The following is a 13,971-nucleotide window of genomic DNA, read 5'->3' as shown; positions in this document are numbered from 1 at the left end:
AAGAGCGCCACAAGCCAGCGGCTGGGAAGGGATAAAGGTGGAGCTGCGCTCGCGATAGTGAGCTGGGCCCAGCCGCACGGAGCCACGCGAGGTGCTGCGTTTTATTTGGAGTGTGATAGAGTATTGCTGTTGGTTATGTTGGTTTTCTGGGGCTACTGTAAGAGTACTGCATACTGAGCCAGGCACGGTGATGCATGCCTATAAGACAGGAGGATCGCAGGTTCGAGACCAACCCCAGCAACTTGGCGAGACGTTGTTTCAAGATAAAAAATTTTGAAATGTGGGGTATAGCTCAGAGTTGGAATGCTCCTTGGTTCCGTCTCCAGGACACTGTCCCTTCTCCCTCACCTCCCCTAAAAAAATAGTACAGCACAATGGCTGGCTTACGTAACAGAAGTGAATTTGCCCACAGTTCTGGAGCTGGGGCTTGTGAGACCAGCCACGTGCTGGCAGTCAGTTCCTGCCCAAGGCTCTGAAGGAAGGCCGCTTTCCCAGCCTCTCGGGGCTTGTAGATGGCTGTCTTCCCACAGTAGCATCACAGCTCCTCCCCTATCTATGTCTGTGTCCAAATTTCCCCATCTCATAAGGATACTAGTCATTAGATTGGGGCCCCCCTAGTGACCTCATTTTAACTTAATTACTGCTCTGAAGTACAGGTGGGGATTAGGTCTTCAACCTGTGGATATGGGTGGGACATAGTTGAGATCATCACTGTTGGTCGGGAGGAAGGTCGCTGATTCTTGGACAAAACCTAGTACTTTTACCATAAACAACTGTGAACTCTGGTATTTTAAGAGTTTTCATTTGCTCTTTTGAGTGATCAGGCAGAAAGGAATGGAAAAATTCAACCAGGAACTCAGGTTTCCATGTTTTGTTTCATGGCTGTCTCTTGTCAAGACAGCCTTGCCCTGAGGTACCGACCCCGCAGGACAGACAGTGCATCTTCCTGGACTGTTGCTGCCGGCACTTGACAGGAGAGTCAGTGTTCAGAATGGAAAGCTGACTTGTATTTGATGATGAAATAATCTGTGATTATAGACTAGATATTACCTGACCCCTTCTCATTATCCCTCTGCCAGTAAGAGTTCTTTAGTGGATGTACTAATTTACAGTAATCCTACCAGCAATACGAGGGTTCCTATTTTCCCACATCCTCATCAGCATTTATTATTGTTTGTATTCTTTTTTTTTTTTTTTTTTTTTTTTTTTTTTTTTGTGGGTCTGGGGATGGAACCCAGGGGTATTCGACCTCTGAGCTACAACCTCTGCCCTATTTTTTATTCTGTATTTTGAAACCGGGTCTCACTGAGTTGCAGAGGGCCTCACTAAGTAGCTGAGGCTGTTCGCGAACACGATCCTCTGGTCTCAGTCTCCAGAATGCTGGGATTACAAGCATGCACTAGCACACCTGGCTTTGTATTCTTGATAATTGCCATTCTAATTGGAGTTAGGTAGAATCTCCAGGTTTGGGGGGGGGTTGGTTTTTTGTTGTTGTTTTGTTTGTTTGTTTGTTTGTTTGTTGGTGGTACTGGGGTTCCTGGAAGCCCTTCTACCTCTGGGCTACACTCCCAAACCTATTTTTTTTTTATATATATATTTTCATTTGGAAACAGAGTCACTTAAGCCAGCAAGGCTGGCTTTGAACCTGCGTGATCCTCCTGTCTCTGCCTCCCAAGCATGGGGATTATAAGCGTGCGCCACCATGCCAGGCTCCAGGTAGTTTGGTTTTGCATTTCCCTGGTTGCTAAAGATGTTGAACTTTTTAAGATGTATTTGTTAGTCATTTTTCTTTCTTTTTTTTTTTTTTTTTTGAGATGGGTCTGTTCATTTCACTACTGTGAGTTTTCTTTTAACAGTATTAAATCTCTCCCTTAGACACGGCAGGCAACACACTATCATGCCTTCAAAGGTCAACTACCAGGCAAACATCTGGGCTTTGAAGGAAGAGGGTTGTACGCACATCATAGTGACCACAGCCTGTGGGTCCTTGAGGGAGGAGATTCAGCCTGGCGACATCGTCATTATTGATCAGTTCATCGACAGGTGAGCAAGCGGTCATCGGAAACACTTTGGGTGCGTGTAGCTGTTCACTCCCAGCTTGGATGGATGGTACGAGGGAACCACATGGAGAAGGGAGGACAGGGCTCAGGCTCACTTTCAGCTTTTTATTGTGGGAGGGTTTTTTTTGTTTTTGTTTTTTTGATTTCAGTTAACAAATAATAATTGTGCAGATTTATAGGGTACCATTGATACTTTGGTATATGTATGCATTATACAATAAATAATAGTGTTAATCACGCTAATTAATATATCCTACATACCCATTTTGGTGATGGATTTTACTTTCTACCTGATTTTACTTTCTACCAACAATGAAGTATATAATGCATTTTTATTAACTATATAATCACTGTGCTGTATCTCAGTGACTTGTCCTCCTGCCTAAGTGAAATTGAATGTCCTTTGAACAACATGTCCCCAACCTCTGGTAAATACCGGTTTTTCTGCTTTTCTATGAGTCTTAACTTTTTAAGATTCCATACAGCAGTGAAATGAGACAGTGTTTGTCTTTCTGTGTCTGGGTTGTCTCGCTGGGTTTGTTCATTTTGTCACAAGTGACAGTTTTCCTTTTTCGGGTTGAATAGGGCTTCGTGGTATCTGTGTACATTTTCTTTATTTTTCGTTGATATGCACCTAGATTGATTTCATATCTTGGCTATTGTGAATAATTTGCTATGAACATGGATATCCAGGGAATGTAGCATATCCATGTTCTCCTCTACACACTGGGTCCATTTTCTTTAGACTATACCCCAAAATGGAGTTGCTGGATCAGATGTTAGTCTACATTTGTGATGTTTTGAGGGACCTCTGTACAGTTTTCCATAACGACTCTTTTTTTTTTTTTTTTAGTGGCACTGGGGTTCCTGGAAGCCCTTCTACCTTCGGGCTACACTCCTAGACCTATTTTATACTTGTTTATTTATTGGAAACAGGTTCTCTTAAGCCAGTGCGGCTGGCTTCGAACCTGCGCAATCCTCCTGTCTCCACCTCCCAAGCACGGGGATTAAAAGTGTGCGCCACCACGCCCAGCTCATAACGACTGTTTTAAACTTACATTCCCACTGACAGTGTGCAAGGCTGCTCTTTTCTCCGTATCTTTGCCAACACTTGTTCTTTTATCGTTTGGGTGGTGGTGGTTTTTACAGGTGTGAGATAACTCATTTCAAGTTTAATTTGCATTTCCCTCCTGCTCTGTGATGGGGAGCACTTGTCACACGGCCTCAGTTTTCTTTTGAGGAACGTCTTTTCAGATGTCTATGTCATTTTTTAATCAGGTTATTTTCTTGTTCTTGAGTTATACATTTTGGATATTAGCCATTATCAGATATATGGCTTACAAGTACTTTTATTTTCCTACCTGTAGGTTATCTTTCATATACTGTGAAAAAACTTTAGACATGTACATAATTTTTGTTGTTGTTTTTGGTGGTACTGGGGCTCCTGGAAGCCCTTCTACCTTCGGGCTACACTCCCAGACCTATTTTATACTTTTTTTTATTTGGAAACAGGGTCTCCTAAGCCAGCAAGGCTGGCTTCAAACCTGCACGATCCTCCTGTCTCCGCCTCCCAAGCCCGGGGATTACAAGCGTGCGCCACCACGCCTGGCTTAAACATGTACATAATTTTTAAGGACATCATTTAATATTTCCTTAGTATTAACTATCTAGATACTATACTACTCTCCTTTTCCCTTTTATTTTAAAACTTTTTTAAAAAAAACATAGGGTGCTTTTTTTTTTTTTTCAGAGAATGTACACTTATAACAGGAGCTTATTTGGTCTGGAGATGAGTATCTTCTGTTTTTCCCTTTTTTCCTGTAGCTTCTGCCCATGTCTAGATTGTACTGAGTGCATCAAGTGTCCTTTTTAGTGGCTTTCCTTGTCCTCTGTGTCTACTATAAACTGAAGTTGAGCTCTGGAGGCCTGATCTGAACCAGCTGTGATGCCTGTTAAGAATCCTTTTCTCTGATTTGTCGGAAGGCTCACGACACTTAGGTGTCTCCTCGCAATATTAAAACCCATCAGGATGCTCAGATATTAGGGGGTTTGTGTTACTCAATTGTACAAATATATAATGTTTGTCCAAAAATCAAATAAGCTGGGCATGGCTGTGGTCTCAGTTCTTGGGAGTCTGAGAGGAGGATTGCAAGTTTGAGGTCAGTCTTAACAACCTGACGAGATCCTGCTTCAAAATAAAAACAGCTGGAGGTCTAGCTCAGAGGTAGAATGCTTCTGGGTTCAATCCTTAGCACCAAAAGGAATAAATAATAGAGTGCCAAGTTCCTGGGCCTTTTCCGCATTTAGAAGTAGTTGAAGAAATCGTGAGGGAAAATGGTGGTCTCCTAGTACCACCCTAGCTCCTTCCTGATAGAAATAGCTGCCTCAACAAGAGGTGTCTAGAGTCCCCTGGGACCTGAGCCCACCCAACAGCTTCTTCTGCTAGGGGAGGGAGGGCTGTCCTGACCAGCTCTGTGTCTCCTTCTTTCAGGGATTAATTGTAATTTCTAGCCCAGCAGAAGCATTCTTTTTTTTTTTTTTTTCCCAGTACTGGAGATGGAACCCAGGGACATTCTATCTTTGAGCTATGCTCCCAGCTCTATTTTTTATTTTTAAATAGGGTCTCACTGAGTTGCAAAGGGCTCACTAAGTAGCTAAGGCTAGCCGCGAACCTGCGATCCTCCTCTCTCAGCCTGTAGGGTACTGGGATTACAAGTGTGCACCACCACGTTCATCAGAACCATTCTTGGTGGTTTCCTGACATGAAACTATTAGCATGAGCCCCATAAATGCCAATCCTGTCGATGAGACACGGATGAACACCAGCCCTTCCATGCAATACGGCCTAATTAACAATGGAGGTCGACAGAAGTCATGACATGCCTCATCCTGCCTGTCTTCCCATTCATCTATTTGTTCCTGACACTCTGTGTTTATTATTTCTTCCTCTGAATTGTTAAGTCCTGTAAGGAGCAAGACCCAGTCAACCTTATTTTCACTTTTTTCACAACACCCATCAGAGTACCTGGCCCCTGGCTGCTCAGTCAGAAGTTTTGGAATGTTTGACTAGTCACTTTGGAAGGGAGAGGCAAGCCAGGGTTTGTTTTTAGGAGATCTCTGATCAAAATCCCTATGGCTAGATGGGTGGGGTGGCTCGTCCTTTAATCCCAATACTCTGGAGACTGAGACAGGAGGTTTTCAGGTTTGAGGTCATCCGCAGCAACTTGGCGAAACTCTCAGAAACTTATTGAGACCCCATTTCAGAATAAAATAAAAGGGCTGAGGATGTAGCTCGGAGATACAAAAGAAACATTTCCATGCCTGTCAAAGTCTGGGTGTTTGGAGGTAATGACTCAAGAAAAAGATTGTAATGTGATAGTTTAATAAAGCATAATACAAAACAATATTATAACTGATAACAAAAAAAGAAAAATCTGGACTGGGCACTGAGCCTGGGATTAATTGTTACTTGAGTGTTATAACTGTACACTGCTGTGTTTCCCAGATCTTCTCTATAGCATGTGGTAAATGTTTCTCATGCCACTTTCAAGAAAGCACTTGGACCAGAAATAAGGAAACTAGAAAGAAAACTATTTCCATCAGACCTAATTTTATTCTATTTTGGCACTTCTTAGCCAAAATAGATTTTCTGGTATATGTTTTTACTTTATGAGTGATGCGGTTAAGGTACTTCTTTAATGTTTCTCTGGAAGTTCAGTCTCTGACAAGTACTTTTTTCCCCCCATTTGTGTGTGGGGTTGAAGGAGAAAGATACAGGGATTGAACCCAGGAGCTTTCTACCTCCGAGCAAAACCCCAGCCCCATTTTATATTGTATTAGGGTCTCTCTCGATAAGTTGCTGAGACCGGCTTTGTAATTGTGATCCTCCTGTCTCGGCCTCCCAAGTGCCAGGATTACAGGCATGTTTTACCATGCCCCTGGCTTGACAGGTACTTTTGATGGAATCTTGCATGTATAGAATAGAATCTGCTCACTAACTGGGTGCCATTACTGAGAGTGTGGGCATGTTGACCGGTAATTAACACCAGGGAAAGGAGTTTACCATGAAATCTCAACTTTCATATTAATTATATATTACAGTGACTAATAGTTTGTATACATTAGGGTTAGATAAAGCTTTAAAGCTAATTTCACCTTTTGATTCCTCACTTGGTACCGTCATCGAATTCGAATGTTAACAAAGAAAGAGTAAGAACAGAGTAAAAAGATCATAGGTGAGCCAGGCGTGGTGGCATGCACTTGTAATCCCTGCACTGGGGAGGCTGAGACAGGAGGATTGTGCAGGTTTGAAACCAGCCTCTGCTACTTAGTGAGGCTCTCAGCAACTTAGTGAGACCCTGTTTCCAAATAAAATATAAAATAGGTCAGGGGTATAGCCCAGAGGTAGAAGGCCCCTGGGTTCTATCCCCAGTACCACAAAACAAAACAAAACAAAAAAAATCATAGATGGTGACAACAAGAAAAAGACAACTCATAGTTCATAGGCGGCACACCTAAAGCACACCAGCTAGAGCTGGCTGGTTTGGGCCTGAGGCTCCCAGAGCCGTGCCCACAGCCTCAGCTGTGTACAGCACTGTGAGAGCCTGCACAGCTGTCTGTGGGCCACAGAACTGCAGGTGGGGTCACGAGGCTTCACCATGGCTCTGTTCCACCATGGGCCAGTCGCTCACCTACCTACATGTTGGTCCTCTTCAGATGAAGGGTGGAACCAGACCATCTCCTGGGCTCCTTTGTCCTGTACTGCTCAGGCCTCCTCTCCAGGAGAAACACACAAATTGGCCTATTGCTATAACTTGGCCAGCACAGTGTCTCAAGAAAAACAAAATCTTCCTCCTAAAGTGGTCTTCCAGAGGTAGACATGACTACAAGTAAAATACTGTTTTAGTCTTTCTAACATAAGTTTGTTATAGAGTAAGACTTGGAACAGAGTAATAAGGCTATTCTTATTTTATAGGTGGCATGCCTAAAGTATATCGCTTCCTCTCTCTCTTGTCTCCATCATGGGGTGGGAGGTACCAGCCCTGCCCATCAGCCGTGCTATGCATATCTTAGGAGTCACTAAGATTTAAGAGTGACAAGCCGGGCGTGGTGGTGCTCACCTGTAATCCCAGCATTTGGGAGGCTGGGACTGGAGGATCTTAGTTCGCAGATAGCCTCAGCTACTTAGCAGGGCCCTTTGCAACTCAGCTTGGAGGTACAATGCCCCTGGGTTCCATCCCCAATTCTGCAAAAGAAAAAAGAGTGACAGGTGACTGGTTTGAGATATTTTTAGAAGCATTAGTCTACTCTTAGGATGAACTAGACCCTTGGAGGAGTCCAAGAAGGCTGGAGGCTCTTGTAGAAAAGTGAAAAGTGGAGTCATTCTTTTCTGAAATTCACCATTTTCTTTTTTCTTCTCGTGCTACATTCTGTAAGTAACATGTCTGGGCTTGAGCAAAAGGGAGTCCTGTTGTCCTGGAGAAAGCAGGCGAGGGCAGGAGGCCCAAGGGTACTTGGACATGTGTGCTCAGTCCTCCGGTCTTTCTCAGACATGTGGGGAAATGCCCTAGGCATTTAAAGGGAAGATAGTCATCTTCCATTTGTGATGAGGACAGCTGCGGGGAAAGCAGACTGCGCCTTGGTATAATCTTAAAATACCAAGAAGAATGTGTTGTTGCTTTCGTTTCCCACTTTTGTTGCAAAGTGATAGGTTGCCCTGCTCTTTCCCTTACGTTCTAAGATCCAGATGTTTGCTCATAAGCCAAAAAATTAAAAATAGCGGCCAGGTGTGGTGGTACATGCTTAAGAGTTCCAATATTTGGGAGGCTGAGACAGGAGGATCGCGCAGGTTCGAAGCCAGCCACGCGCGCTGGCTTAGGAGACCCTGTTTCCAAATAAAAATGTAAAAATAGGTCTGGGAGTGTAGCCCGGAGGTAGAAGGGCTTCCAGGAACCCCAGTACCACAAAAAAAAAAAAAAAAAAGACTTAGACTTGTTCTAACTTCTAGGTGATCATTATACAAGAAAAAGATCTTTTGTCCCTAAGAGAATCTTTTCAGGCCGTTTATACTTTTTTTTTTTTTCTTGCAGTCCTGGGAATGGAACCCAGGGGCATGGTACCTCTGAGCTACACCCTCAGCCCTATTTTTTAGTCTTTTTATTTTTGAAACTGGGTCTCACTGAGTTGCCAAGGACCTGGCTCCACTTATCCTTTAAAATAAGGATTAAAGAAAGCAAGGTGTGGCCAGATATGGTGGGGCATACCTATAATCCCAGTACTTGGGAGGCTGAGACAGAACCTCAGATTTAAGGCCAACCTCAGTAATTTAGCAAGACCCTGTTACAGAATAAGGGCTGGAGATATAGCTGAGTAGTAGAATGCTTGTACGGGCTCAATCCCCGTACAAGAAAAAGAGAGAGAAAAGGGCGTGATTGTGAGTGCCACATAGTCTATAAAGTATGGTCAACCCGCTGGCCTGTTGTTCCTGCGGCTCCTGGTTAGATTCTGCTTAAAGAATGCCATGGAGGATGCCCAGGTTCTTTCCTCTTGCTCTCCCCCCATAGACCTTTGTCACTCAGGATCCTCATCTGGCAAATGTGAGTGTCGGTGTAGAGTTCTAACGTCCTTCGGCAGATTATTTTCTTCAACAATATTTATGTGGGTTTTTTTGTTTTTTTGTTTTTTTCAGAAACACTGGGAGGGTCTAGGCATGCGATGTGATGCATTCTGACTCATCTGGAAAGTCCCTCTGTAAACAGAGGGCTGAGGGATGGTGGTATCCACTTATTTCCCCCTCCCAGAGACCCGCCCTGCCTCGGGCTTCCCCATGAAGTCATGTATTACACACTGGCCCCAAGTCAGGCATCTTGCCCAGCTCCCTCCACCCCTCGGCCCAGGCAGGCTTTGATGTTTCAAAGTGGGGCTTGTGTAAAAGAGTGCATGGGGAGATTGTTGTGCTAGGATTAATGCCTAGCTTCTCCTAGCTTCCTGCCTGTTTTCCTCTCACCTTCGTGGAGAGAGAGAACAAGCTGTTGTGCACACTCTGCCATCTTTTGCACTCCTGTCTGTCTCTTACTGTCCTCCTGTACCTCCTCTTGGTCTTCCTGCTGTAGCTGTCCTTGGAGCAGGTCAGCTGCTCCCCTGTATGAGGTCCACTCTCATTCTGCTCCAGAACCTCGTTCTGTCACTGCCTCCTCACTCTTTAACTGTATCCTTTATATTTTATTTGGTACTGGGGATTGAACCAGGGGCATTCTATCTCCAAGATATAGCCCTGGCTCTATTTTATTTTTATTTATTTATTTATTTAGAAGTAGGGTCTTGCTAAATTGTTGAGGCTATCCTCGAGTCTCTGATCCTCCTGTCTCGGGTTCCCAGGTATCGGGATTACAGGCATGCACCACCATGCCCGGTTTATTCTTTATTTTGAAATAAGATCTTGCTAAATTAGCTGATGTTGGCCTTAAACTTGCTATCCTCCTGTCTCTGCCTCCCAAGGACTGGAATTATAGGCACATGCCGCCACACCCAGCCTTATTTTTTCTTCATGTTTTCTCTTGAAAACAGCAAGTTAGCCATGCATGATGGTGCACATCTGTAATCTCAGCTACTCAAGAAGCTAAAATAGAAGGATTGCAAGGTGAAAGCCAGCCTGGGCAACTTAGCAAAACCCTGCCTCAAAATAAAAAGGGTTGAGGGCAGGCATGGTGGCACACGCTTGTAATCCCCACACTTGGGAGGGTGAGAGAGGAGGATCACACAGGTTCAAAGCCAGCCTCAGTTACTTAGTGAGGCTCTCAGCAACTTAGTGAGACCCTATTTCCAAATAAAGTATAAAATAGGTCTGGGAGTATAGCCCAGAGGTAGAAAAGCCCCTAGGTTCCACCTCCAATGCCACCAAAAAATAGATAAATACATAAATAAAAAGGGTTGGAGTTGTAGCTCAGTGGTAGAGCACAACTAGGCTCAATCCCTAGTATCCAGAAAGCCCATGCACATGCATGCACACACACACGCGCGCATACACACACACATACACACACACACTGCCAACTTGAATTCCTGCTGGGTGCCACAATCAGTTAATCCCATTTATGGCTTGCAGTGATCATTCTCTAGTTTATAGTTGAGGAAACTTGGGCCTAGGGATACTGTCATTGGCTTGGAAGTGGGCCGTGTGGGATTAGAACTCGGCTTACTCTCAGCATCTGTTACCTCAGCTGCCCCTCGTCCATGTGCTCCTAGCTCCCCCCACCCTTCCCTGCGAGACCCACACTGGCTGCTCTGCACAGGCGGGGTCCAGAGTTACTTCAGACTGTGCAATACAGGATTAAATTTTATCCCTTCAGCTGAGCATGGAGGCACATACCTGTAATTCTGGTACTTGAGAGGCTGAGACAGGAGAGTACAGGTTTGAGGCCAGCCTCAGCAACTTTGTGAGACCTTTTCAAAATAAAAAATATAATAAGGTTAAGGGTGTAGCTCAGAGGTAGAATACCTCTAAGTTCAATTTCTAGTACAAAAAATAAAAAATTCCTTTGGTGTTTCTTCAGGCCCCATCCTTTCCCTCCCCCTGCTTCTGGACTTGGTATGCAGGTAACAGAGCTACCTTTCCTGTGGTCCCAATCACTCAGAACACAGCATAAGGTTGCACTAGAGTTATGGGTATTAAAGTGCTGTTTGGGCTGGAAATTAAAAGTGAACTGGCAGGTTTGTTCTAGGCTTCTGGCTGAGTTGTATAAACTCTGATTTCTCTCATAAAGACCCTCAGTGGAGGACAAGTGCTCTTCAAATGACATATATTTCACTCCAGAATTTCTTTGGGGGAGGCATCATCTGCTCTCTACTCTGGTTGTAAATCCCATTCCTTCTGATAAGAATTACAGTGCCTCATCGTTTTATGCTGTACAGGGAAGTTGCCCTTTATTACGATAGAGTTTTGGGTCGTTAAATATTTCCCTGAGTGTGTTGACATGTAAGTTAGCAATACACACCACCAGTTGATGGGCAGGCTGTGAAGAGGCATTTGTCTGTATGTTGCCTTCCAGTATCATCACAGGACAGCCCCAGACCACAGGAAATACTGGTCTTAAAGCCCTGTTTCTTTCCTGGGGCCTCTTACAGGGTTGAGTATTCCCAGGCCCTAGCCTGGTGCTAGCTCCCAGGCATCTCAGCCCAGGACCCCCTTCTCCTCTGATGGCTTATCTGGATCTCTAGGTTGACTTAATCCTCCTAACACCATTATAAATGGGTAGACAAAGTGTGCTGCATTTTATGATCAGTAAAATGGAGAATTGAAAATTTACGTGATTTGCCATAAGCCATTTGCCATAGCTAGTAGTTAGAGATTTTTGCTAAAAGAAAAAAAATTATAAAATTTTCAACTTAAAAGAAGGAATTAAGGCTGTGGTCAACAAGTAACATGTATATAACATATCGCATAACATAACACATGTTATACATTAAGCTTAAAAAGTAGAACATAGCTGGGCATGGTGACACACACCTGTAATCCCAGTACCTGAGAAGCTGAGACAGGAGGATCACAGGTTTGAGACCAGCCTCAGCAACTGAGCAAAACTCTCAGCAACCTAGCAAGACCTGTTTCAAAACAAAAATAAAATGGGTTGAGAGTGTAGCTCAGAGGTAGAATGCTCCCCAGTGCCTCATAGATACACCAAAAATAAATAAATAGATAAATAAGTAAATAAAATAAATGAGAGGAATAACAAGGCAAAGGAATAAGGAAAGAGGGGAGGGATAGGCAGATACATAGGATGGAGAGGTGCTGCATGGGCTACTGGAGGGGCATAGTACTGCTTTTATAATCATAGTCGCCTCTGTTGCCCCAGGTTGGAGCCGCCATTCGACGTGTCCTCCACCCCCATTTCACGGCTCCTGGGATGAACTTGGCCTTTCCCTTCAGACACTGTGACAAAGATTAGGAGCAAGGACAGGGCTCTCATTCTTTCGGGGCTTCAGTCCAGCGAGTGTGGCGTGGATGCAATGGCTAATTGTGGCTGGTGATATGCCATTTGTGTAAATGGAACTGGTAATGTGAATTCTCAGTACTGTCCTCCACTCTTCTACCTCCAGAGGAGGACATCAGAAAAGCTGCCGTTCCTGTTGGCTTTCCCTCATCCAGTCCCTCTCTAACACTCCCCTCTTTAAGAAAGATGGGGACTATCTTTCCTGCATGATTGAATTCAAGATTAGGAAGGAAAATACACACACACACACACACACACACACACACACACACACACACACACAGTCTGTCCTGAGCCAGGTGCAGTAGCAAACACCTGTGATCCTACGTACTTGGGAGGCTGAGGCAGAAGGATCACAAGTTCAGGCCAACCTAAACAACTTAGTAAATTCTGGTCTCGAAATAGAAAACAAAACGGGCTTAGAGTGTAGCCCAGAAGTGGAGTGTTGCATAGCATCCATGAAACCCTGGGTTCAATCCCCAGTACTGCCCCCAAAAAATTCCAAATTATGAAAACTTCTAGTAAGAAAAAAATGGGTTGTTGTTATTTGTTTCATTTGTTTGTTTGTGAGTCTGGGGATGGAACCCAGAGGCATTTGACCTCCGAGCTATACCCCCTGCCCAATTTTTTTAAATTATTACTTATTTTGAAACAGCGTCTCACTGAGTTGCGGAGGGCCTCACTAAGTAGCTGAGGCTGTCCACGAACCACGATCCTCTGGTCTCAGCCTCCCAAATGCTGGGATTACAAGCGTACACCACCACGCCTGGCAGGAAAAAATGTTTACCAAAATATTGAACTAAGAAACTCAAGAACTAGCTAGAGCTGGGGCAGACAAATACCAATTTTTTTTTTTTTTTTTTTTTTTGAGGGGGTTAGTGACTTGGGAAAATATAATTGGGGTTGAGGGCAGGAGTTACTCTTAATTTAGAGTCGTGACAAATAAGGCTACAAATGCAAATAAGGACCTGTTGCTTGCCTGTAAAACTAACAAAGCAACTGTAACAAAAATAGATAGATAGATAGATAGATAGATAGATAGATAGATACCAGCAAAGTCTGAATGTGGACTAAGTTGAAGCCTGGACTCTGTAATCATGAAAAAGCTAACAAATGAAGCCAGTTTGACAAAATGCAGACTCTGTTGAATCTGGTCCATGGGCGTACAGGATTTATCGGTCTGCAGTAGTCCAGGGTGATGAAACGTGCTCGTCCTAAGTGGTCACACTTTAGCTCATGTTGAGTAGCTCATTGCCACCAGCCCAGATCCAAAGAGCCGGGAGCCATTTTGAAGCTGTTTTATTAATAACTGCCTTCATCTTAGCCAGAGCTATTGATTCTCCTGAGATGTTATCCACATAAGGTTCATTCACTGGGCCTCAGAGGATGGAGAGGTGGCTTGTTTTCTTTAAGCTTTTTTGTTTTCTTTGTAGGACCACCATGAGGCCACAGACCTTCTATGATGGAAGTCATTCCTGTGCCCGAGGAGTGTGCCATATTCCAATGGCTGAGCCATTTTGCCCCAAAACAAGAGAGGTTTGTAGTCTTTCCGCACGGTGTACCAGAATAGGCCATGAGGCTTGGGGTGACATCTATAGTTAGATCAATTGGCTGAGCAAGTCCCTCTTTGTTCCTCTAACTTGCTTTTTTTTGTGTGTGTGTGGTGCCGGAGATGGAACACGGGGGCATTCTACCTCCGAGCTACACCCCTAGCCCTATTTTTTATTCTTTATTTTGAAACAGAATCTCGCTAAGTTATAAAGAGCCTCACTAAATAGCAGAGGCTTTCCATGAACTGTGACCTCCTGTCTCAGCCTCCCGAATGCTGGGATTACAAGTGTGTGCCACCACACCCGGCTTCTAACTTGCTTTTTATGCAGAAATCTTTCTTGTTAAAATTATAAAGAGAGAAATAGGTAAAT

At 44.0% G+C, this 13,971-nt stretch overlaps 1 protein-coding gene across 1 annotated transcript in view; it reads left to right on the top strand.

Moving 5' to 3' along the window:
* MTAP (methylthioadenosine phosphorylase) overlaps nt 1-13,971 on the top strand; it is a gene marked incomplete at both ends in the record, with an annotated part of 37,376 nt that overhangs the window by 14,347 nt on the left and 9,058 nt on the right. Inside the window, 2 exons of the mRNA XM_080708360.1 lie at nt 1,876-2,043; nt 13,483-13,585. Of these exons, the coding sequence (XP_080564486.1) occupies nt 1,876-2,043; nt 13,483-13,585 (271 nt within the window). The remainder of the gene's footprint in view (nt 1-1,875; nt 2,044-13,482; nt 13,586-13,971) is intronic.

The sequence above is a fragment of the Muscardinus avellanarius genome, assembly GCF_963383645.1.
Source record: "Muscardinus avellanarius genome assembly, chromosome: 13".
Classification (NCBI taxonomy): Eukaryota; Metazoa; Chordata; class Mammalia; order Rodentia; family Gliridae; genus Muscardinus; species Muscardinus avellanarius.
This window is presented reverse-complemented; position numbering and strand designations above follow the sequence as displayed.